Genomic DNA, 23,933 nt, shown 5'->3' with positions numbered 1-23,933 from the left:
AGTTGGATTCCTTCTTTACACCTTATATAAAAATTAATTCAAGATGGACTAAATACTTCAATGTTAGACATAAAGCCATAAAATCCCTAGAAGAAAACTTATGCAATAGCATTCATATCACAGGCATGGTCATGGACCTCATGACTAAAACACCAAAAGCAATGGCAACAAAAGCCAAAATAGACAAATGGGATCTAATTAAAGTAAAGAGCTTCTGCACAGCAAAAGAAACTACCATCAGAGTGAACAGGCAACTTACAGAATGGGAGAACATTTTTACAATCTACCCATCTGACAAAGGGATAATATCCAGAATCTAGAAATAACTTAAACACATTTACAAGAAAACATCAAAAAAACCCATCAAGCCGGGCGCGGTGGCTCAAGCCTGTAATCCCAGCACTTTGGGAGGCCGAGACGGGCGGATCACAAGGTCAGGAGATCGAGACCAGCCTGGCTAATATGGTGAAACCCCGTCTCTACTAAAAAATACAAAAAAACTAGCCAGGTGAGGTGGCGGGCGCCTGTAGTCCCAGCTACTCGGGAGGCTGAGGCAGGAGAATGGCGTAGACCCGGGAGGCGGAGCTTGCAGTGAGCTGAGATGCGGCCACTGCACTCCAGCCTGGGCGACAGAGCGAGACTCTGTCTCAAAAAAAGAAAAACAAACAAACAAACAAAAAACAAACAAAAAAAACCCATCAAAAACAGGTGAAGCATATGAACAGACACTTCTCAAAAGAAGACATTTATGCAGCCAACAGACAAGTGAATAAATGCTCATCATCACTGGCCATCTGAGAAATGCAACTCAAAACCACAATGAGATACCATCTCACACCAGTTAGAATGGTGATCATCAAAAAGTCAGGAAACAACAGGTGCTGGAGAGGATGTGCAGAAATAGGAACACTTTTACACTATTGGTGGGACTGTAAACTAGTTAAACCATTGTGGAAGACAGTGTGGTGATTCCTCAAGTATCTAGAACTAGAAATACCATTGACTCAGCCATCCCATTACTGGGTATATACACAAAGGATTATAAATCATGCTGCTATAAAGACACATGCACACGTATGTTTATTGGGGCACTATTCACAATATCAGAGACTTGGAACCAACCCAAAGGTCTATCAATGATAGACTAAGAAAATGTGGCACATATACACCATGGAATAATATGCAGCCATAACATAGGATGATTTCGTGTCCTTTTTAGGAACATGGATGAAGCTGGAAACCATCATTCTGAGCAAACTATTGCAAGGACAGAAAACCAAACACCGCATGTTCTCACTCATGGGTGGGAATTGAACAATGAGAACACTCGGACACTGGGTGGGGAACATCACACACTGGGGCCTGTCATGGTGTGGGGGTAGCGGGGAGAGATAATACGAGGAGATATACCTAATGTAAATGACGAGTTAATGGGTGCAGCACACCAACATGGCACATGTAGACACATGTAATAAACCTGCATGTTGTGTACATGTACCCTAGAACTTAAAGTATATTAAAAAATAAAAGAATTAGACCCTTAGATGTAACTAGCGTACAAGGGGAGTTCAGCTTTTTGTTGTTGTGTCTTCGTGAGCTTGAACACCTGGACCTGAAAAAAGACTCAAAGTCAGGGAAGGTGTTGGTCACAGGCCCTAAAGCATATGACCATTTCATCCCCAAAGTGGTTTTTGTTGACTGTGTCTCCCAGTCAGTGGGATGCATTAACGTGCTGCAAGAAGGTTTTTTTGTTTTTTTCAAAAATATATGAAGTATCCTGAAAATAGGGAACGATGTCTTTCCTCTCCTCTTTTCTCCCCTCTGTCTGAAACAGAATCAAATTAGCTCACTGTAGTGATACTGCTGGAATCAGCCAAGTGCAGAGCAGGCATGGTGGCCCTCTCACAAGCCCTTCTTACCTGTGCCATGGTACCTGGAGATTCTGCAGTCCAAGGAGCACAGGAAGTGTCATAAAGCCTTTCTTCCAGGATATCTTGTTATTCCTGCCAACATGGCAGGAGAGGGTCTTTAAGGTCTTAGAGAAAATGACAGTGTGATCACATATGGGGACAGTTTTATCATGTTACTGAATAAAGCTTCTTGGTTGGGTGCAGTGGCTCACATCTGTAATCCTAACACTTTGACAGGCCAAAGCCAGAGGATAGCTTGAGTTCAAGAGTAGCTTAGACCATGTAGGGAGACCCCATTTATACAGAAAATTCTCAGATTAGCCAGGTGAGGTGGCAGACACCTGTCATCCCAGACAGTCAGAGGCTGAGGTTTGAGGATCTCCTGCCCCTTGTGATGCTGAAGTGAGAGGACTCTTGAGCCCAGGAAGTTAAGGCTGCTATGAGCCATTGAGCCACTGCACTCCATCTGGGTGACAGAAGGCCATGTCTCTAAAATAAATAAATTAATAAAATAAAGAGGCTTCTTGACTGTGCCCTTCATTGTTGTAAGTCCATGGAGCTGTGTGCACAGTGAATAACTGCAGATGTCCTCCCTCCCTGCACAGCACCCACCCTTGATGTGGACTGAGAAAACAACATGACATTTGCCTCCTGTATCATGTATATCCATATGTCTGCAGGCTTGGTTGTGACTTCCCAGTCAAACCTTCCAGGGACATGCAGTAAGTGGGAATTCTTGTCATCAGACTCGAGTTCATAAGAATGTGATGAGGGAGCCGATTCTTGTTTGCCTAGAATTAAAAGACACTGTAGCAGCAGACCAGTTCTTCTGCAGCCTTTGGCAGCTTGAGCTTTGTGGCCAACCCCGGTGGTTGGATTGACTCAGTTTGGGGTCAGCAGTGAGAACAGCTGACCTGGAAATGACATAGATGGTGGAGTTGGCATCCAGGCCTTTAAGGTAACTATGAGAAAAATGTAGAGAACATAAAGAAAATGATGCTCACAATAAATGCATAGATGGGGAAAATGTGCAATGAATGGAGAAAAACTGTATCACTTAAAAGCAAATGGAGGCTGGAAACTGTGGCTCACACCTGTAATCCCAGGACTATGGGAGGCTGAGGCAAGATAACTGTTTGAGTTCAAGTCCAGCCTGGGAAATACAGCAAGGCCCTGTTTCTACAAAACAAATTTTAAAAATTACCTGGGTGCAGTGATGTGCACCTGTAGTCCCAGCCCAGGAGGCTTAGGCTGCAGTGAATTGTGATCACACCACTGTACTCCAGCCTAGGCAATAGAGTGAGATCTCTTTTAGTTAATTTTTTAAAAAGGAAATTTGAGAACTAAGAGGTATAATGTCAACATTGAAAATGTTAGTAGGTGGGTGTATTGGGCGGTTCTTGGATTGCTATAAAGAAATACCTGAGACTGGATAATTTATAAGAGGTTTAATTCGTTCAACGTTCTGAAACTGTACAGAAAGCATCTGCTTCTGGGTATGCCTCAGAAAGCTTAAAACCATGACAGAAGGTGAACGGCAAGCAGGAGTCTCACATGACTAGAGCAGGGGCAAGAGACACAGGGGTGGCGGAGTACCACACACATTTAAACCACCGTATCTCACAAGAACTCAAGATCATGAAGACAGCACCAAGCCATGAGGGATCTGCTTCCATAATTCAAACACCTCCCACCAGGGCCCACCTCCAGCACTGGGGATTACAATTCATCCTGAGATTTCGGTGGAGTAAAATATCCAACCACATTAGTGGGTTTATCAGCAGATTGAAGACAGTAGAAGTAGGGTTGGAGATCTTAGAAATATGCCAGTTTGAAGAACACATAAAAGATTGAAAAATGAATAGAGGCTTACTGACCTATGGGACAATATCAGGCAGCCTAAACATATGTGCACAATAGGGAAAGAAGAAACAATGAAACAGGAAACTCATTTGAGGTAATAATCACCAATGTTTTTCTAAATTTGGTGGAAAACATCATCATTTAATTTGAGAAGCTCAGGAAATCCTAAGCAGAATAAATATAAACAGAAACACACCTACCCACCTAGGCATGTAGTTATCAAACATCAAAACCAATGACAAAAGAAATCCTAAAAGTAAGCAGAGACTGAAAATGTTCCCACTATATACCAAAGAACAACAATATGAACAATAACCAACTTAACAAATTCTTCAGTGTGGGCTCTGAGGCTCTTTCTAGTCTTTCATCAAATATCTCTCAAATTCTCCAATTTCTATGATCTCTACCTTACTTCTGCAATTGGTGGTACACTGTTAAACACATTTATTAGCCTCGACCTCCTGGGCTAGTGTCCAAAAATGCCATGTGTCTCTATCCTAAAGACACATGCGACTAAGCACCTCAATCCATGCTAAGACCTTCCTGGAACACTCCTTGCCTTATACTGTCACAGCAGCCCTCAGTCTGACACAGATGCGTGTCCACCCTCCAGGCCCATTTATGTGTCCTCTGCACACCGTGAGGAAGATTCATGGCACCTCTTGAGCTCCCATTGCCCTTGCGAATGCCACACCCCCGACAGTGGCTGCTGGCCTGTCTGCCTCTTCCAGAAAATGCAGAGCACATCAACTGTGAGCCTAGGAGGGCTCATGGTGTCTTGCCTTTTTCTCACCAGCAACTAGAATATCTTTCCATGGTTGGTGTGGTCCCCTGTTAAAGCAGGAGAGGATGATCACAGTCCCTGTAAATTTGCTATCATGCCAGTAACTTAACCGATGTAAATTTTTGTAAATTCTTTTGTCCTCATCCTCTAGTGCTCACCTCTCCCCACCCCTGTCCCAAGGGTTCCCACCCCAAAGGAAGGCACTTTTAGAGCACAGGAACATATTGTCCTGTTAATATCTCCTGGCTCCAAAGGGACTCTCTTTTTCTGGTGTAAACTTATTTCTCCCGGTAACCCTGGACAGATCTGCTTTTTGTTTGTTTGTTTGTTTGTTTGTTTTTTTGAGATGCAGTCTCCCTCTGTCGCCCAGGCTGGAGTGCAGTGGCAAGATCTCGGCTCACTGCAAGCTCTGCATCCCAGATTCACCCCATTCTCCTGCCTCAACCTCCCGAGTAGCTGGGACTACAGGTGCCCACCACCACACCTGGTTAATTTTTTTGTATTTTTAGTAGAGATGGGGTTTCACTGTGTTAGCCAGGATGGTCTTGATCTCCTGACCTCATGATCCGCCCGCCTCAGCCTCCCAAAGTACTGTGATTACAGGCGTGAGCCACTGCAGCCAGCCTGCCCTCAAGTTTTTAATACAGCTGCACACACTATCTGTGGTACCCACATTCACACTCACACATACTTAAGTATACTCATACTCTCTCAGTCCTCTCTTCAGTGGTCCCTCCACCATCCCTGGTCTCTCCCAGCAGTCTGCTCCTGGCACAAACATCCATGCTCACAGACACCCAAGCATGTTCTCATCTCCCTCTTCAGCAGGCCCCTTCTGCCCTCCCTGGGCTCTTCTAGCAGGCTGCTCCTGGGTCATATATCCCTGTTCACAGACACCTAAGCCTGCTCACACTCTCAACCTCCTCTCCAACCGGTCCACTCCACCCTTTCCAGATTCTCCCAGCAGCCTTCTGGAACACATATCCATGCTCATAGACACATAAGCATGCTCATAGCCCCCTCTTCAACAGGCCTTGTCTGCCCTCCTGGCCACCCCCGCAGCCTACTCCTGGAACACATATCCATTCTCATAGACACCTTTGCAGGCTCACACTCTGTCAGCCCCTCTCTAGCCAGCCCCCTCCACCGTCCCTGGGATTTCACAGCAGCCTGTTCCTTGGCCATCACACGTCTTCCCTTCCATTTCCTGGGCCACCCATACCACACAGAGCACACAGGTGGCTTGTCACTGTCCCATTCACACCCTTCAAAACTCCGTGTCCTTAGAAAGCAGCATGACCATACAGTTTATCATCCAAACTGGAGCCCTCAAGAGTTTGAAAATATTTAGAAAATTAATTTTCAGTGTGAAATCAGTTAATTGGTAGGCCAGGACAATAGGCATCAGATAGTGGGACTGTCTGGGGCATATGGGACTCTACTGTCACCCCGCAGAAAGGATCCTGCCCCATTTCTCCTGGGCAGGCTGTTTCCCAGCTGAACCTTTGCTGCAAGTGGTTGTGTCTGTCTCAGTGTGTCCTTTTCTGCCTTGGTCCCTGGGTACTTTGAACCTTATCCTCCAGGGTTTCTCCTCAGGGTCCCCAGGTGTCCAGATCTGCAGGTTCCAGTGCTCACCCTGTGCTTTTAGATACCTGGCTGTTTGCAGTGGATCAGGAGCCCCAGCCAGGATTTTGCCTGTGTTGTTTGTGTTCCTGCTGCTCAGCACTTGGCTCTCATTTCCCTTGCATGTGTGTATCTGTCTGTGTGTGCATTTTGGTCACCCATCTTCCATCTAAGTCAGTCATTACCCAGCTTGAACTCCGTAACAGCTGAGGCTTCACTTCTTGAATTTATCCCTCCCTCCACTTCCACTCATATGCAGAGAGAAATGCCTTTTAATGGGTGTACATGTGGGAAGGAACTGTTGGATTAAAAGTGCATAGAACTGGCTGGGCTTGGTGGCTCATGCCTGGAATCCCGGCACTTTGGAAGGCCGAGGCAGGTGGATCATCTGAGGTCAGGAATTCAAGACAAGCCTGACCAACATGGAGAAACCATGTCTCTACTAACGATACAAAATTAGCTGGGCATGGTGGCTTATGCCTGTAATCCCAGCTGCTCGGGAGGCTGAGGCAGGAGAATCGCTTGAACCCAGGAAGTGGAGGTTGCGGTGAGTCAAGATCGTGCCATTGCACTCCAGAATGGGCACCAAGAGCAAAACTCAATCTCAAAAACACAAAAACAAAAACAAAAAAGTGTATAGGACATCTGACATGGTGAAACATTCCTGTAATCCCAGCACTTTTGAGAGGCCAAGGCCAGAGGTTTGCTTGAGCCTGGGAGTTCAAGACAAGCTTGGGAAACCCTCTCTATTAAAAAAAAAAAAAAAAAAAAAAAAAAAAAAAAAATTAACTGGGCATGGTGGTGTCTGCATTTCATCCCAGACACCTTGGAGGTAGAGGTGGCAAGATGGCTTCAGCCCAGCAGCCTAGCAGTTCAAGACTAGTGTCAGCAACTTATCTCTATCAAAAATCTCCCTGCTGGGTTGCAACAATTCTCCTGTCTCAGCCTCCTGAGTAGATGAGACTATAGGTGACAGCCATCATGCTCAGCTAATTTGTGTATTTTTAGAGATGGAGTTTCACCATATTCATCAGGCTGGTGTGGAAATCCTGACTTCAGGTGATCCATCTGCCTCGGCCTCCCGAAGTGCTGATATTACTGGAGTGAGTCACAGTGCCCAGCCAAGTTCTCTTTTTTTTTTTTTTTTTTTTACTGCCCCCATCTTGGTGCTGTTTCAAAAGGATATTGGAGGACATTCTTCATGTTCATAGAAAGCTTTCTGTGCACTGGTGGAAGCTGGCTGTTCATGGTTATTGGCGGAAACCTGCAAGTCATTTCTGAAGTACTGTAAAAGTGTAAAAAGCGTGGGGGAACAGATGTATGTGCTTCAAAAAGACTGATTGTGCCAAACAGTTTTTTTCCAGTCTGGGTTCTTTGTCTCTGGAGTGTCTCATCCAAGGAATGTTAAGGAAAGCAAGAAGAGGTTATCATTCCCCTCTGGAGACAAACAGGGAGAGGGAACAGCAGGGAGAGAGGCAAATGATATTTATAGGATCAACCTTCAGAACATGAGGTGAATGCTCTGCAGAATGGGACTTTTCTTAGGAACAGTTATCGTCATGTAGAAGATACTTATTTAAAGAAGCTGCAGGAAGTGAACAGATGGAAGTATGCACTCTTCTGTAATGATACCTACTCATGATGATGATGATATCTCAGTCTAAAATGGGTGGAATGAGTAGACTATTAAAAGTTTTTTAAAACTAGACAACACAGTGGGAGCAGATCTCTACAAAAAACTTCGCTGAGCATTGTGTCAAGAGCCTGGGGTCTCAGCAGCTTGGGAGGTTGAAGTGGGAGGATCATTAAGCCCAGGAAGTTGAAACCTGCAGTTACCCAGGCAAGGGTGCCACTTCCCTCTATACTGAGTGACAGAGTGAGACCCTGCCAAACAAAGCAAAATAGTTTTTTATGTTGAGACTAATAAGCGCTGGTCAGTGAACCAAAATCAAATAGAACCTATCTGATGGGAACGGTCTGCTCTTTCTACCAAACCTTCGCTCCAAGTTACACCTCTGCTGTCACCTCCTTCTCACAGGCCAACGCACACTCCTGGCTGTACATCCCAGTTCCCTCACAACTCTTCAAGAACTTCCCTCCCATCATCACAAGCACTTTCTGTTCACTCCATCATTCCTGTAGCACCCCTAAGGTACTCAATCACCTGCCATCTTCAAAACACTAACCAACAAAACAAGCCACATTCTCTGGAGCAATCAGCCTTATGGGGAAGTCACTCAGAACCGAGGCTTGCTGTCATCTTGTTTGTTCATATGTTTGCACTATTGTCTCATCAGTCGCTAGACTGCCCTACCACATACCCTGATGGTAATTTTTCTGTCCCCAGTACCTAGGCCTGGCCGAGTGCCTGTCAAGTTACCATGAGAAGGCATTCACTCACCATCTCATTCAGCTCCACTTGCCAGGTCAAAGCCACCTGCATAAGTATCAGCTGCTGATGCTTGGTGTCCTAATCTGGGAGTCATCTTGGCTGTATAACTGGAAGGAGCCAAATGAGGACTATAAGGTGGGTGCCCAATGATTTCCCTGAAAACTCTTGCAAAATTGCCCTTGTTTGATAAGATGAATGAGCAGGAATGTTGTCATGGTGAAAAAGGACCCTCTGGTGAAACTTTTTCTGGGCATTTTTTGTGCCAAAGTTTTGACTTTCTTAAAACCACTCTCCTAAAAAGCAGATGCTTTCATTCTTTGGCCCACCACCTAGAAAATGCCTTGACTGTTAAAAAACAAAGAAACAAAAACTGTTGTCATGACCTACTGACCAGTTTGCTCTTGCTTTCACTGGACCCCTTGGTAGACATTGCTTTGATTGTGGTTTGCCTTCTGGATTGTTACAGTAGGTAGTCAGACAGACATGAGTATGGCAGGAAAATCTACCTCCCCAGGCATGTGAGGTGACCATCAAGTGATTGTCAGGTGGTTGGTAAACTGACCCTCTTCTAGGAACACTCGACTAGTAAGGGAGGAGACTGCCTCAAATGAGCATACGTACAACTCCAAGAAACACACTGCGGATGTGGCCCCTCCCAAATGCTAGCAGGCCACTGTGCAAGCATACAGCATGCTCCAAGAGAAGAATCATGGAAGAAGGGATGCAAGACCACAGAAACCATGTTAACATATAAGACCCCAAGTCAAGGGCTAAATAAACAGTGCACTTGATTCTCTCAAGTTGCCCGCTTGGCACTCTTCCAGGTAAGTGTACTTTACTTTCTTTTGTTCCTGGTTCTAAAGATTTTTAATAAACTTTCCCTCTTGCTCTGAAACATGCCTCAGTCTGTCACTCTGCTTTATGCCTTTCAGTGGAAATCTTTCCTCTGAGGAGGCATGAAGTGAGGTTCCTTCAGAGATATGTGGATTTACCACTGCTAACATGAGGAGGTTGGGGGTTCACTCCAGGACACACTTCCTAGAGGAGGAAGTAGGCGCTCAACTGCAGTTTATCAGCCCCAGCCCAGAAGTCTTTTCCAAGGATGTTGTCAAGAGCTCCATTCCTCTTATCCTTTTCTAACCATTGCCCTTTACTGATTTCCTGTGCTCCCCTCCCTGTTTTCTTTCTTGAGAAAAGACATCAGCCAAGTGCATTATGGGACTGAAGCCTCCTCAGTCTGCACTGAGTCCCTTCCCTCTTCTCTTTCCTCTCCTGTTCCTCACACACCTCCACAGAGCTCCAAGTGCAGTCCTGGAGCCAACCCAGCAGGATCCCAGGGGAGAAATGAAAAGTCACCGAGTCCTAGTGCTGAGCTAACGAATGATGGCACAGAACTTGAGCCAGAAGAGCCTTACATTTTCATTTATTGAACCTGCTCACTTTCTGTGGCTGTATTCCGCTGATACCTCTGAAGGATGACAAATAAAGTCAACTGTCCTGAATAATTCCAGGAGACAACATGTGTCACTGTCTGAACCCAAGGCGTGGGGCCACTCCCAGTGGCCGTGTCCCCAGAGAGCTTTCCTACTATTTATCTGTAGTCACTGTCTTTGGAACAGGATGGGGTTGGCCATGAGGACCAGCAGCAGGGGCAGGTACATGGTGACATAGTGGGCGATGGCATGGTTAGGCCCGGCTCACAACTGAGAGAGGAAAGCCAAGTCATTCTTCTCAAAAACAAAGCTTTGGCCACTTATCTGGAAGCCAAGATAAGAGGATGAGAACAACAAAGGAAATGCATAAATCTGCTTCTGACTGCCCAAAGGAAATGTGAGTCATTTCTCATGTCTGGAACAAGCAGTTAATTGTAGGTAAGGAAGATCAACCATGTTTTTGTCTCAGAAATGGGAGGTCCTCTAAGGTGTTCCATTGGAGGGAGCTTTTAAAGGTCCCCAATGGGAAAATGTCTGAAAAGAAATGACTCTTTAGGATGTTGGATTCCCTGCACTGAGTCTCAATGAAAAAACACAATTTAAGTAAAGACAAAGGCACTTCATTAAGTAGTTAGGTTTGAGTGCTTACTACATGGCTTTGGGCAGTAACATGAATAAGATACAGTTCTTGGGCTTGAGTAACTCAAAATGTACATATTTCAGAGAAAATGTGTTCTCATGGTTATGGATAACAACAATTTCAGAGGTTCTTGTCAGGGAAAAGGAAAATGATTTCTACTGATGGGTCATAGGAATCACTGTTCACCATAGAATGTGCTGAGGGCCTCACAAACATATGTTACCAATGTAACAACTATAAGATGGGAAATGCTTAATGTAGGAAAGAAGCAAAATGTCATAGAGGAAGAGAGAACTGAAGGCCAAGGGGCAGGAGGAGTGCTCCAGCCCAACCAAAGAGGAGGCAGAAAAGTAACTGAACAAACAGTCTCATGGCATCAGAAGAAGGGATGCCAAAAATAGATGAAAGTACTCTTAATATTCACAGAGTGGTCAAACCAGAAGAGGGAAGGAGGGAGAAAGTGGAAATAATAATAATAATAATGATAAAGCAGGTATGAAAAATTCTATACCCGTCTCCTCTTGCCATAGGAAGGATTACCACAACACCTCTCAACACTGCCACCTTCTTTTAAGAGGTGGTTTTATCCTCAGCTATAGAGGCTAAAATTCAGCCTGAAAAGCCTTGAGAGTAGAAAGAGAAACAAGGAAGAGAAGTGACTCCAATGCAAACACAGAAAGGAAATCACACATAGGAGAGTGAGGCTGTGTGTGTGAAGGGCCCTGCATCATGCAATGTGAGGATGAAGACATCATTACAGATAAAATACTTAAAAGGAGCAACTCCCTAAGACCCTAGGAGCATCTCAGGGTTCCCTGTGAGCCCTGCAGTAATGGCACCCTCAGGCTCAGATGCAACTTTGCCAGGAATCTCCAGGGTACCATAGGCAAGAGAGTGTGACAGATACTCACTTTCCAACTAGGTACATTCTGTTATAACAGCTGTTGATACTGCATCTGTCCTCTTAAAGTTCCCTAGGAAAACAGACCATATAGATAGATCTATCACTGAGCTCCCTGCTTGTATTTACAGTTGACATGACAACACCCATTTGGAGACATCTAATTGAGATGCTGCAAGAAGCCAGAAAAGAGAGACACAGAAATGATCTACACCATGGGTCAGCAAATTTTTTCTGTAAAGGAACACATAGTAAATATTTTTAGCATCCTGGGCCACACTGTGGTCTCTGTTGCAACTACCACTCAACTCTAATGTAGTGCAAAAGCAGCCACAGGCAGTACATAAAGAAATGGGTGTGGCTGTAATCCAATAAAACTTTATCTACAAAAACAGATGTGGCCTAGGTTTGTCCTGAGGGCTGCAATGTGCTGATCCCTGTTATAAAATCACAGATAAAGACACTGTTTATTGCCGTTTTCCAGTTTTCTACTGGAAGTTAGACTATATATCCTTGGAAGGACCTTGGTTTTACAACTGAGGGTTGCACAGACAGGAATGTAAACTTGAGGGAATGCCTAAGACAATTACAGGGGTTACATCTACCTGTGTCTCTGTTGTTTGGTACAGTTTCAGCAGCCACATCTCCCTCTCTGTGCGTGACGGAAGAGAGGTGAGAAAGCATAGAAAGCCGAGCTGTTGAATGGGCTTTTCCCAAGGCTCCCCTTGGCTTCTTCCACATTATCCTACACTCAATCCATGAATGCTAAGCTCACCTGATCATTTAGAGGAAGCTTGAAGAACAAAAATTTAAAAGTGCACATATATGGGTGCTGGGAATACACAAAAATTCTGCATGCAGACTTACATGGAGGGAGATATACTGAAAGCTTCATATGCATGCTTGTGTGCACAGGCCCTATGCACACAAATAAGAAAAGCAGAAGCAGGGGAGAATGATTCCAGAGGTCAGGCTATTGGAGTCAGCTCTCCATGTCTGGGATGTGAGCGTGGCCTCACGTGGCCCTGAGACCTGACCTCCAAGGAGCCCACTCTGTGGGTCAGGGTCTCTGCATTCCTTGCAAGAGGCCCCCTGCAATGAGGGGTCAGGGATGGAGCTGCCTAGGGTACTGGAGTCCCTGGACATGAAAGGGTAGAGCATGGTGTTTCCCTTCACCCTAGAGCACGGTGGTCAGGCTCCATGCCATGATATGGTGCAGCAGGATGGTGCTAGGGGGCAAGCACAACAGTGACCACAGCACAGCAGGGCAGAGAGCCCTGCCTGGAAGAGCAAGGCCAGCTCCTGCACCCTGGATGGGTCAGGAAAATGTACACAAAGGAAATCCCCTCAGCAAAGAGTTTCCTCATGCTGCTAAGGTTGGTTGGTTGTTTTTCATTGAAGTGGAAATAACATCACAGAAAAGTAACTATTTTAAGGTGAACAATTCAGTGCAATTAGTACATTCACAACATTGTGCAGCCATCACCACTGAAAACACCATAATGGTTGTTTTTGTTTCTGTGTTTTTGTAGAAATGAGATGTCACCAAGTTGCCCAGGCTGGTCTCAAACTCCCGGCCTCAAGTGATCCTCCTGCCTTCGCCTCCCAAAGTGCTGGGATTACAGGCATAAGTCAGCGTGCCTGGCCAACCAAATGTTTTCATCATCCCCCAAAGAGATACGGTATCAATTAAGCCATTATTCCCTTTTCTCTCACCTGCTTTTATGTATCTGTGGATTTGCCTGTTCTGGACATTTCCTGTAAATGGTAGCATATACTGTGTGGCCTTTTGCATCTGGCATCCTTCACTCACTATAACAGGTAAACCCATGTTGTAGCATGGATCAGTACATTATTCCTTTTTGTGACTAAATATCATTCCATTGTATCATCAGACCCCACTCATCCTTCAGTGGACATTTAATTTGTTTACCCTTTTGCCTACTGTAAGTAGTGCTGCTGTGAATATGTCTCATGTACAAGGATTAGTTTAAGGCCAGGCATAGTGGGTCATGCCTGTAATACCAGCACTTTGGGAGGCCAGAGTGGAAGGATCACTTCAGTCCAGGAGTTCGAGACAAGCCTGATTAACACAGCCAGACCCCATCTCTGCAAAAAAGTAAAAAATTAGCCCAGCATGGTGGTGTGTGCCTACAGTCCCTGCTACTCAGGAGACTGAGACAAGAGATTGCTTGAACCTGGGAGGTTGAGGCTGCAGCGAACTATGACTGCACCACTGCACTGCAGCTTAGGGGACAGAGTGAAGCCAGTTCTCCAAAAAAAAAAAGTATTTGAGTTTCTCTTTTCACTTCTTTGGGTGTATATGTAGGAGTGGAATTGCTGGGTCAGATATTTCAACGTTCATGATTTTGAGGAACCGCTTAACTGCTTTCCACAGCATCTGTACCATTTTACACTCCTACCAGCAATGTGCAAGGGTTCTAACTTCTCCATATCTTTGGTAAGCCTATTTTACAATTTTGATTGTAGCTATCCTAGTGAGAGTGACTGCAGTTTCTGAGACTTGATCTAAACAGGACCCATCTTGATAATATCACAGAATAGGAAGTTCTCATGAAAGTATACACTCTGACGGCATTTTTCTTTTCTTGTTGGCTATGGTTTCAATGTTCATGTCCCCGTAAATTCATGTTGAAATTCTAATCCTCAAGGGGATGGTATTAAGAGGTGGGGGCTTGGGAGGTGATGAGGTCATGAGGGTGGATCCTAATGAATGGGATGAATGCCCTTATAAAAGGGACCTCAGGGAGCTCTCTTACCCCTTCCACCATGTGAGGAAACTGAAAGAACATACCGTCTAGGAACCAGGAAGTGTGTTGTCACTAGATACTGAATCTTCCATGCCTTGATCTTGAACTCCCAGCCTGCAGGACTGTGAGCAATGCATTTCTGTTGTGTATGAGCCACTGCCAGTCTGTGATGTTTGCTACAGCAGTCTGGAAAGACTAAGACACCACCTCACAAGTATGGTACTTGCCAGGTGCTCCTTCCAGTTCTGCAAACCCACCCAGCCTCCCCACTTATTCCTCCTTTAGCCTTATCCCAGGAAGATGTTCTGAGGCTCAAGAAGTCTGAACCCTGAATCCAAACATCTGGCACATTACTACCTGCCTTGCCTTGCTCAGATCCTTTTCTCACAGCTGTGGGTTGCTCTCCTCAGTGGGGTGAACAAGGAAATCCGTTTCAGCCTGCCTGTGCCCTTATGCTTAGGGCTGGGCAGACGTCAGGACCGGCTGCTTTCTGCTACTACGCTGCTCTTCAGGGCAGGCTGGCAATCCAAGCCTGCCTCCACCTTCCCACAATGCTGGGCCTGCCCTGCAGGTCTGGCTGTCTTCAATTTGAGCACAATCAGGAGTCCCCAGCAGTGGGATTTACCAGCATCCTATGCTCAGGGAGGGTGGAGAAATGTGCTGGACCATCAGCACCATCACTCTGGGAATTGCCTTCGGGTATACATTTTCTACAGAGAAAGAGGGGCCAGTGATAGCAGACACTTTCTACAACCTGAACTTACAGGATGGCCATCAGCATGTGCAAAGGTAACGTCCACTTGAAAGGAATGAAGTACTGATGTGTGCTGCTGTGTGGGTAAACTTCAGAAATAGAATGCTGAGTGAAAAGCCAAACACAAAAGGTGTACATATGGTATGATTCCACTGACATTGGGGTAGCTGCTAATAGGTACAGGATTTCTTTTTGGGATGGAGGGAATGTTTTGGAACTATTAGTAGTGATGCTAACTGATGTATAACTCTGCAGATGGCACTAAAAGCCACTGAACTGCACACTTTTAAAGGTGACTGTTACACTATTTAAGTTATATCTCAATTAAAGAATAATAAAGTTGTACCAGCACAGTATGTCTCACTCAGTGTACACTGAATGTTTACTGAGCAAAGATCGTGCCATTCTCGGCACTGGGGACATGAAGATCCCAGCCCACATGGGGGTGACCACCTTGACAGGGCAACATATAAGCAGTGTAATGTCCCTGCCTGTGCCCCTCTATGGCCCAGTCCCACAGGCCCTGGTTGGAGGAAGAAGATTTTACATGAAATCGAGCTTGGAGCTGTGATTAATCTAAGACAAGTGTCTGCAACCCCCAGGCCATGAACCACTATGGGTTATGGCCTATTAGAAACTGGCTACACAGCAGGAGGTAAGCAGTAGGCTAGCAAGTGAAGCTTCATCTTTGTTTACAGCCACTCCCATCACTCCACCTGAGCTCCACCTCCTGTCAGATTTGCAGTGGCATTAGATTCTCATAGCAGTGTGAACCCTATTTGTGAACTGCACACGTGAGGGATCTGGGTTGCAGGCTCCTAATGAAAATCTAATGCCTGATGATCTGTCATTCTTTCCTATTGCTCCCAAATAGGACTGTCTAGTTGCAGGAAAACAAGCTTGGGGCTCCCACTGATTCTACATGATGGTGAGTGGTAAAATTTTTTCATTATATATTACAATGTAATAATAGCAGAAATAAAGTACACAATAATGGTAATGCACATGAATCATTCCAAAACCATTCTTAGCACCAATCCATGGGGGAAAAAAATTGTCTTCCATGAAACTGGTCTCTGCTGCCAAAAAGGTTGGAGGTTGCTGATCTAAGAGATAAGACACTATGGGGGTGTTTTTTCTTTTTATAATAGACAGGATTACTCTCTGTCATTCATACTGGAGTATAGTGGCATTATGAGTCCTTACCGTAACTTCAAACTCCTGAGCTCAAGTGACACGTTTCCCTCAGTCTCCCAAATAGCTGGGGCAATAAGCACATATCACCATGCTCCACTAATTTTTTTTAAATTTTATTTTTAGTAGAGATGGGGTCTTGCTATGTTGCCCAGGCTGGTTTCATACTCCTGGTCTCAAACCATCCTCTTGCCTCAGCCTCCCAAAGTGCTGGGATTACAGGTGTGAGTCACCACACACCACAGCTGGATGAAACTATGTATATAAGTTAAAGCGGACAAACACTTGTGATAACCCAAATAAGTTTCCCTAAAGATGTCCTTGTCCTAATCTCTGGAACCTGTGAATATGTTCCCTTATATGGCAAAAGAGACTTTGCAGGTGACATTAAGGATGTTTGAAATGAGGAGGTTATACTGGATTAGCTGGGTTGGCTCAATGTAACTGCCAGAATCCCGGAAAGCAGACTGTCAGCTGCAGAGAACCAGAGATAAGAAGGAACTTAAACCACAGTTGCTGGCTTTGAAGATGGAAGAAGAGGTCATGAGTCAAGGAATGTGGGATACAGCCAGGCGTGGCCCATACCTGTAGCCCCAGCTACTTGGGAGGCTAAGGCAAGAGGATTGCTTGAGCCTGGGAAGTTGAAGTTGCAGTGAGCCAAGATTGCACCATCACACTCTAGCATGAGTGACAGAGCAAGAACTTCTGTATTTATTTATTTTTATGTTTTGAGACAGGGTCTCACTCTGTCACCCAGGCTGCAGTACACAACATAGCTGCATGCCCCATCAAAGTTTATGTGTGGACACTAACTTTTAAGTTTCATGTATATTCACACGCCAGGATTTTTTTTTTCTTTTGATTTCTAAAAACATTTTGAGGCAAGGTGAGGTGGTTCAGGCTTGTAATCCCAAAACTTTAGAATGCTGAGGTGTGAGATCTCTACAGCCAAAGAGTTGGAAATCAGCCTAGGCAACACAGTGATATCCCATTTCTACCTAAAAATTTTAAAATTAGCCATGTGTGGTGGCATGCACCTGTAGTCTCAGCCCAGGAGGTTGAGGCTGAAGTGAACTATGATCCTAGCCTGGACAACAGAATGAGACTCTGTCTCAAAACAAACAAACGAAAACCTAATATGTAAAACCATTCTTAGCTCATGGGCCTTAGAATATGGGCAGGATTTCATTCACGGGCTGCAGTTTGCACACCTATGGTGGAAAAACGAAGCCTCAAAAGCCTGGATAAGGAGGGGATTTAAGGTCACAAAACACGCAGGAGATAACATATGGTGCAAAACAGGAAAGAATTTGCGGGGACTCAGTCCTGTAATCCCAGCATTTTGGGAGCCCCAGGTGGGCAGAGCACCTGAGATCAGGAGTTTGAGATCAGCCTGGCCAAAATGGTGAAACCCCCTCTTTATGAAAATACAAAATTGAGCCGGGTGTCCTGTTGCATGCCTGTAGTCCCAGCCACTCTGGAAGCTGAGGCAGGAGAATCGCTTGAACCTGGGATGAGGAAGTTGCAGTGGGGCGCAATGGTGCCACTGCACTCCAATCTGGAAGACAGAGCCAGTCTCCACCTAAAAAAATAAAAAGGCGTGCACACATACACACACTGTTAGCTGTGAGTTTCTCCTTGGTGCAATTTTTGCTCAGCTGCACTCTCTGAAATTTTCCTGTTAAGAAACACAATGAATGGATTTTTAAAAACCAAACCTCAGGCGGACAGGAATTTTTACCAATCATTTTGCATGGAAAAATTACCTACTCTTTTCATCTGGTCCCGAGGGAAGTGCCTCTGCTTCCCTTTTCTCTGTGCTTCAAGTGCTCAGGAGCCCGATCCAGCAGAAGGGTGGTGCACCATCACCCAGGCACAGATCTAGTTACAATTCGTTTGCCATATGTCCTCATCTGGGCACTGAGTAGGTCTCAACCCACAGATGGAGCACACCCTTACCCAGTCAGCCAAGCAGCTGCAGCAGACAGGATGTGCTGAGGCAGCAGGGAGGGCCAGGGGAATCAGGCTGACAGCAGGGCAGCAGCTCCAGGTGGCTCAGTACTAGGCAGAGCTGCTGCTCTCCAGGGACAGGGGAAGGCCAGAGGCTGGAAGATCAGCAGGAACTGCCTGGCTGCCTCCCAGACAGGACAGTAGAAGGTCTCCAGGCTCTAGGAGGTCATGGACATGCTTAGGGATGCAGCTCTGTAACCGCCCAACAGGTTCACCTTGCCAGCTGCCTAGACAGAACTGATTTATCAAGACAGGAGAATTGCAACGGAGAAAGAGTAATCCATGCAGAGTCAGCTGTGCAGGAAATCTTATTATTGTTCAAATCGCTCTCCCCTAGCATCTGTGGATCAGAATTTAATAAGGATAATTGGCTGGTAAGGGCTCTCCTCATGTCCACATATGTATTTGACTAACAGTCTTCTGAAAATGATTCAATCAGAAAAGCCTGTTTTTGTCAGAGAGCAGTATTCAGCAGTGTTATATCTGGAGGAGTGAATGCTTTTTTGGGGGAGAACAATAAAAAAGGAAAATCATGGGCAAAAGAGTAGAAAAGTGAGTTGTCTGCCACAGAGAGTGGAAGGAATCAGCCCAATTAAGGTTAAGGGCTCTCAGAGGGCTGTCCAGGACCGGAACTGAAATTGATAGGGCTCCGATGAGGCTATCAACACCAGAGCTCTTGTCTCACATTGAATTAGATAAAGCAACAGAACACAGGTAGAGTTATAAGGAGCAGAGAGTTTAACAGGCAAGAAACAAGGAAGAAGGAAGAAGCTCCCCTGTACAGAGAAAGAGGGAGGGGAACTCCAAACCCAAGAGATGGAACCCAGGTGGGGAGGAAACAAGCCAGGTATGTGCAGAGGCTGGAGGAGGAGGTGTCTGATTTGTAGAGGGCGCAGTGGATTGGTTTGACCAGGCATGTCATTCACTTAGCTCATGGAAAAGCCATGGGCTACTCTAGTCTTTTACTGTGCAAATAAACGATGCCATGATGTTCTATGCACATGGGGATATGTGGGGGTGGCCATGTTGCCAGGAACATGCAGGGCAAGGGCAAGAGGGCACAGGAATCTCCATGTTTGGGTGGACTCAGTTTCTAATGGCCTGCATTTGCATATCAAATGTTGCCAGCCAAGCTCTAAGAGCCCAAGCTCTAAAAGCCCGGGCTTTCCTTCTAGATAAGAAACTTTACTGGAGCAGGTTTTAAAAAAATGAAAACTGCTCTCTATTTGCCTAAAATAATTTCGTAATAACTGCTACCACAAAATCAGCAAGGGGACCTGAGAAATGACAAAAGAAGTCTAGGAGTCTCAGAATAGGATAGGTGACTCCTAGTACAGAGCAAACAGTGTGGAGTCTGCTGTCTTGCTAGCTGGCACATACACTGGCACAGACATGAGTCAAGGAATTGAATGCAAAAACAAACAAAACAACAAGAAAAACACTTCAGGCGCTGTTAATGCGCTTACAAATTGGTAAAAATGGTCGATCTTACTGTATTGTGTTCTCTCCACAGTTACAGAAAAAACAAAAGTCGGAGGCCGGATTTGGTGTCTCACGCCTGTAATCCCAGCACCTTTGAAAGCAGACTGTGGTGGTTCACGAAGTCAGGAGTCTGACATCACTTGGCCAGCACAGTGAAACCCCGTCTATACTAAACATACAAAAAAAAAAAAAAAAAAAAAAAAAAAATAGCTGGGCCTGGTGGCAGGCACCTGTAATCCCAGCGACTCAGGAGGCTGAGGCAGGAGAATGGCTTTAACCCAGGAGGTGGAGGTTGCACTGAGTTGAGATCGCGCCATTGCATGCCAGCGGGGCGACAGTGCCAAACTCCGTTTCAAAAAAAAAAAGGGGAGGGGGGGGGAATCCGGAAAGCGGTGGCAGGTGCCTGTGGTCTCAACACTGTGGGAGGCTGAGGTGGGAGGAACACTCAAGCCCTGGGAAGTCGAGGCTGCCGAGAGCTGAGATGGCGCCCCTGCCCTCCAGCCGAGGCGACAGAGCCAGACCCTGCCTCATTCAAAAACACAATAAAAGAAAGAAAGAAAGGGAAAGGAAAAAGAAAAGAAACACCCGGAAAAGAACACAAGGAAATTTTTGGAGGTGATGCAGATGTTTATTACCTCAATTGTGATGGTGGTACTGTGGGTTTACGCCTATGTCCAAACTCGTCAAATGGTACACATTAAGTCCAGCTTCATTTGGCTGATTGTGTTTTACATGGCCTCAATAAAGCTGTAACACCACACACACGCGCGCGGTACAACTTACATAGCCGAGTTCACCTTTCTAAAAGAGAATTTTGTGGAGTTCAGGGACACGCACAGAGTTGTGCAACCATCACCACAAGTTAATCCAAAACAAATTATTGATCTTACAATTCACGTCCCGTAAAACCTATTCTTTCAAAGTTTACAATACAGACGATTTAAATACGTTCTCAAACTTGTGAAATTGGCCCCAATTCAGAAAGAATTATTTGTTTCTCAAATCATGATTTTACAATACTACGTGTCACAGTCACAAGGAATCACATAGGTTATTTCTTCTTCTTTTTTTTTTTTTAAGGCTCCTAAATCGTGCTCCTTCAGAGCTTCTGTTAAATATTTTTAAAGTTGGCGAAAGGTAATTTTTAGAGTGTAAACTGCGTCCTCACAGCTCAGCCGACCTGAGGGGAGGAAGCACACAAAAAGTCCGGTGGCACAACTGACGCTTGTGAATTGGTATCAGAAACTGAAAATGCTAAGAAATTCAGTTCTAAGTGTGACTTCTACAACTGTAGAATAGGAAAAGGTTACTTACTAGAGTCGGAAACCGGAACAGAAATTCTCACTCATTTGACTTCCCGCGGATTACGACCACAGAGTACGGTTGCACCGGAAAAGAAGAGGTTCTTTTCCGTCGCAGGATTTCGTCATGGTAAGACGTCTGCGCCCTACCCTCAGGGCTTACCGGCCTCCATCTTTTGAAGAAGGGCCTTTCCACGTTGGCGATCTTTCACTTTTCGGGTGCCCCTACTTGGCGGATGGGAATGCTGCTTGTGCTGCTTTCAGGAAACCCGATTTGGAGAGCGGAGGTCTGAGAAGAGTGCGGCTGGGGGTTCCGAGCTGGCTCTTGTGCTCGGACTGAGGGCCGGGGGTGCTGCTGGCACGTGAGTCTTAGAGACAAGCTGCCTCGGCTAACCTTGCAAGCCCACCCTTGATTACGCAGGCCAGCACTAGCTTTTTACCCATGTTAGCTTATATCCATACGTTAAAGCAATCTCAGATTCGCTTGGAGAGCATTGTGGACGCTCTCTTGAAAGACGCCAGGGAGACTCGTGAGATTTTCAAAGGTCTGTGAGTTTTGCGGGGTTTGTTCTGGGATCTGGCAGGAAGTAATATTTGCTCAAAACTGGGCGTGAAATAGGCTGGACTATCCTTTCTCCTCGGATCAGGTATTACTCGTTAGCAGTTCTTACAGCTGAAGATGAGGACATTTTACTGTCAAATGAGACGAATTTCTCTGAAAAAGTTTGGTGTCCTTTTCAGGCCCGGGGCCCCAAGAAGCACCTGAAGCGTGTTGCAGCGCCGAAGCATTGGATGCTCGACAAACTAACGGGTGTATTTGTGAGTATAACTATATTTGATTTTTAGTCAGGAATGCATGCTGGTTACCTGTGACTTGCTATTTCGTGGGAATACTGTTTGCTTATTTATTATGTGGGATTTTCGTTGGTGAAGACTTGGCGCTTAAGGAACTTATCCTTACTCCCTTCTGAAAAGGACCCTGAGAAAAAAGTTATGACATCTTGTTTGGAAACTGCGGGTCGGACAGCTCTCCGCCCTCAACTTTGAGCACTGTTGTGATCCATAATGTCGCTGAGAACCTGGGCGTGCCATCTTTTAGTAACTATTGAAAGCCTAATACATACCAGGTGGTGTTATGTGGGCCCACCCTTGTACAAAATGGTTGGACAACAAAATCTATCCCTCTCTCTTGCTGAATCTTATATCCTGCTGAGAGGAGAGGGAAGTTACAGTATGTTCACAGGTGCTGAGGGCTGGGAGAAAAATAATAGGGCCGTGGGAAGGATGAATGGGGCTTTGAGCGACTGCAGTTTTAAAGAGTGTAAAATGATGAAGCCTCTTCCAGGAGATCAGAAAGACTTAAAGTAATGAACTATGGGAGATGTTTGGGATTCTTCTTTTATTTTTTTTTATTTTTTGAGACAGTCTTGCTTGTCTCCAGGCTGGAGTGCAGTGGCGTGATCTCGGCTCATTGCAGCCTCTCCCTCTGGGTTCAAGCGATTCTCCTGCCTCAGCCTCCCCAGTAGCTGGGATTACAGGCATGAGCTACCACACCAAGCTAAATTCTGTATTTTAGTAGAGACCAGGTTTCACCATGTTGGCCAGGATGGTCTCAATTTCCTGACGTTGTGATCCACCGGCTGTGGCCACTCCCGAAGTGCTGAGATTACAGCACTTTGCTGTTATCCACAAAATGTCCTTGTTAGCCACAGCGCCCATCATAGGGGTTAATATTTTCAAAAGAGCTGTTAGGCTGGTGTGTTGTGATTTATTCAAATTGTGTCATACCACAAAACCATTTCTTAGAGCTGGCGCTCTCAAAGATGCAGGATTAAAAATGCCAACAACAACAACAACAAAACACCAGGATATCAAGTCCTGGTGGTCTCCTTTGCTCTTTGAACTTCCCAATTTAGTGGGCACTCCCAGAGCCCAGAGCTAAGGGGGTTAATGAACCTGCCGAATTCCACATAACAAAGGAGTTCAGTTACAGTGCACTGAGTCCCCATTAGTAATCGAATACATTTAACTTGAAGTTACCCTTTGTTTCAGAGGGTGGAGTAGCTGTTTTTTACGTTGAGCCCATGATACAGGTTTAACAGTAAAGGCTACAGGAGCCCATGAAACAAGGGCAGGAAATTGTGTGAGAAATGCAGGAGTCTCTTGAACTCAACCTTGAAGACCTGGCAGGATGAGGACACATTCCCAGAGGCAAAGAAGGCAAACCTCTGAGAAGAGGCAGACTAGGCAGTTTCCACATTGTTGGTGTGGTGACAATGGAAGAGAGTGGTTGAAGCCATAAGAAAGTTTTGGCTCTTCTGAGATAGAAAGGGAGCCCGTGTGAAGAAGAAGACGGAAGCGAGATGATTAAGATACCAAAAGTTTTTTGGGCAGGAATAAACATGGGGCATCCAAGAGAAAATATGCAGCCCTCAGGGTCCACATCCACATAGTAGGCACTTGGTAACTAACTTGATAGATTACATAGCCTTTTCTTGGGACAGGTGGAACTCTGAACACTGAGTAGCAGAAACTTGTGTTCCTCATGCTGGTATTTTCAGAGAGAAAATTGGCTGTGTGTTGCCTGGGGACCTGGATTTGCAGCCTTTCCCTGTCTGTTTCTGCTTCCAGGTCTTACCTCTGCTACTGCCCCCTAGTATCTGACCCCCCCTTGGTGGGCCACTGTTCCCTCTGTTGTTGAGAGGATAAGCAAGGCACTTTTTTTTTTTTTTTTTTGGGAGACAGTTTCAGTCTTGTTTCCCAGGTTGGAATGCAATGGCACAATCTTGGCTGACTGCAACATCCACCTCCTGGGTTCAAGCGATTCTCCTGCCTCAGCCTCCCAAGTAGCTGGGTTTACAGGCATGTACCACTA

At 45.5% G+C, this 23,933-nt stretch overlaps 1 protein-coding gene across 4 annotated transcripts in view; it reads left to right on the top strand.

Moving 5' to 3' along the window:
• LOC126947181 (40S ribosomal protein S4, Y) overlaps positions 1–23,933 on the top strand; it is a 75,751-nt gene that overhangs the window by 26,442 nt on the left and 25,376 nt on the right. The window contains exons 2-3 of one of the 4 annotated variants that reach the window (XM_050777907.1): positions 21,163–21,188; positions 21,800–21,877. In XM_050777907.1, the coding sequence (XP_050633864.1) occupies positions 21,186–21,188; positions 21,800–21,877 (81 nt within the window). In that variant the 5' untranslated portion in view covers positions 21,163–21,185. Of the gene's footprint in view, positions 1–21,162; positions 21,189–21,214; positions 21,346–21,366; positions 21,706–21,782; positions 21,878–23,933 lie in introns of those variants that run through there. The other 3 variants (XM_050777906.1, XM_050777908.1, XM_050777909.1) reach the window with 3 other exon arrangements.

The sequence above is a fragment of the Macaca thibetana genome, chromosome Y (genome assembly GCF_024542745.1).
Source record: "Macaca thibetana thibetana isolate TM-01 chromosome Y, ASM2454274v1, whole genome shotgun sequence".
Taxonomy (NCBI): Eukaryota; Metazoa; Chordata; class Mammalia; order Primates; family Cercopithecidae; genus Macaca; species Macaca thibetana.
Note: the sequence above shows the minus strand (reverse complement) of the source record. Positions and strands in the feature narration are given on the sequence as shown.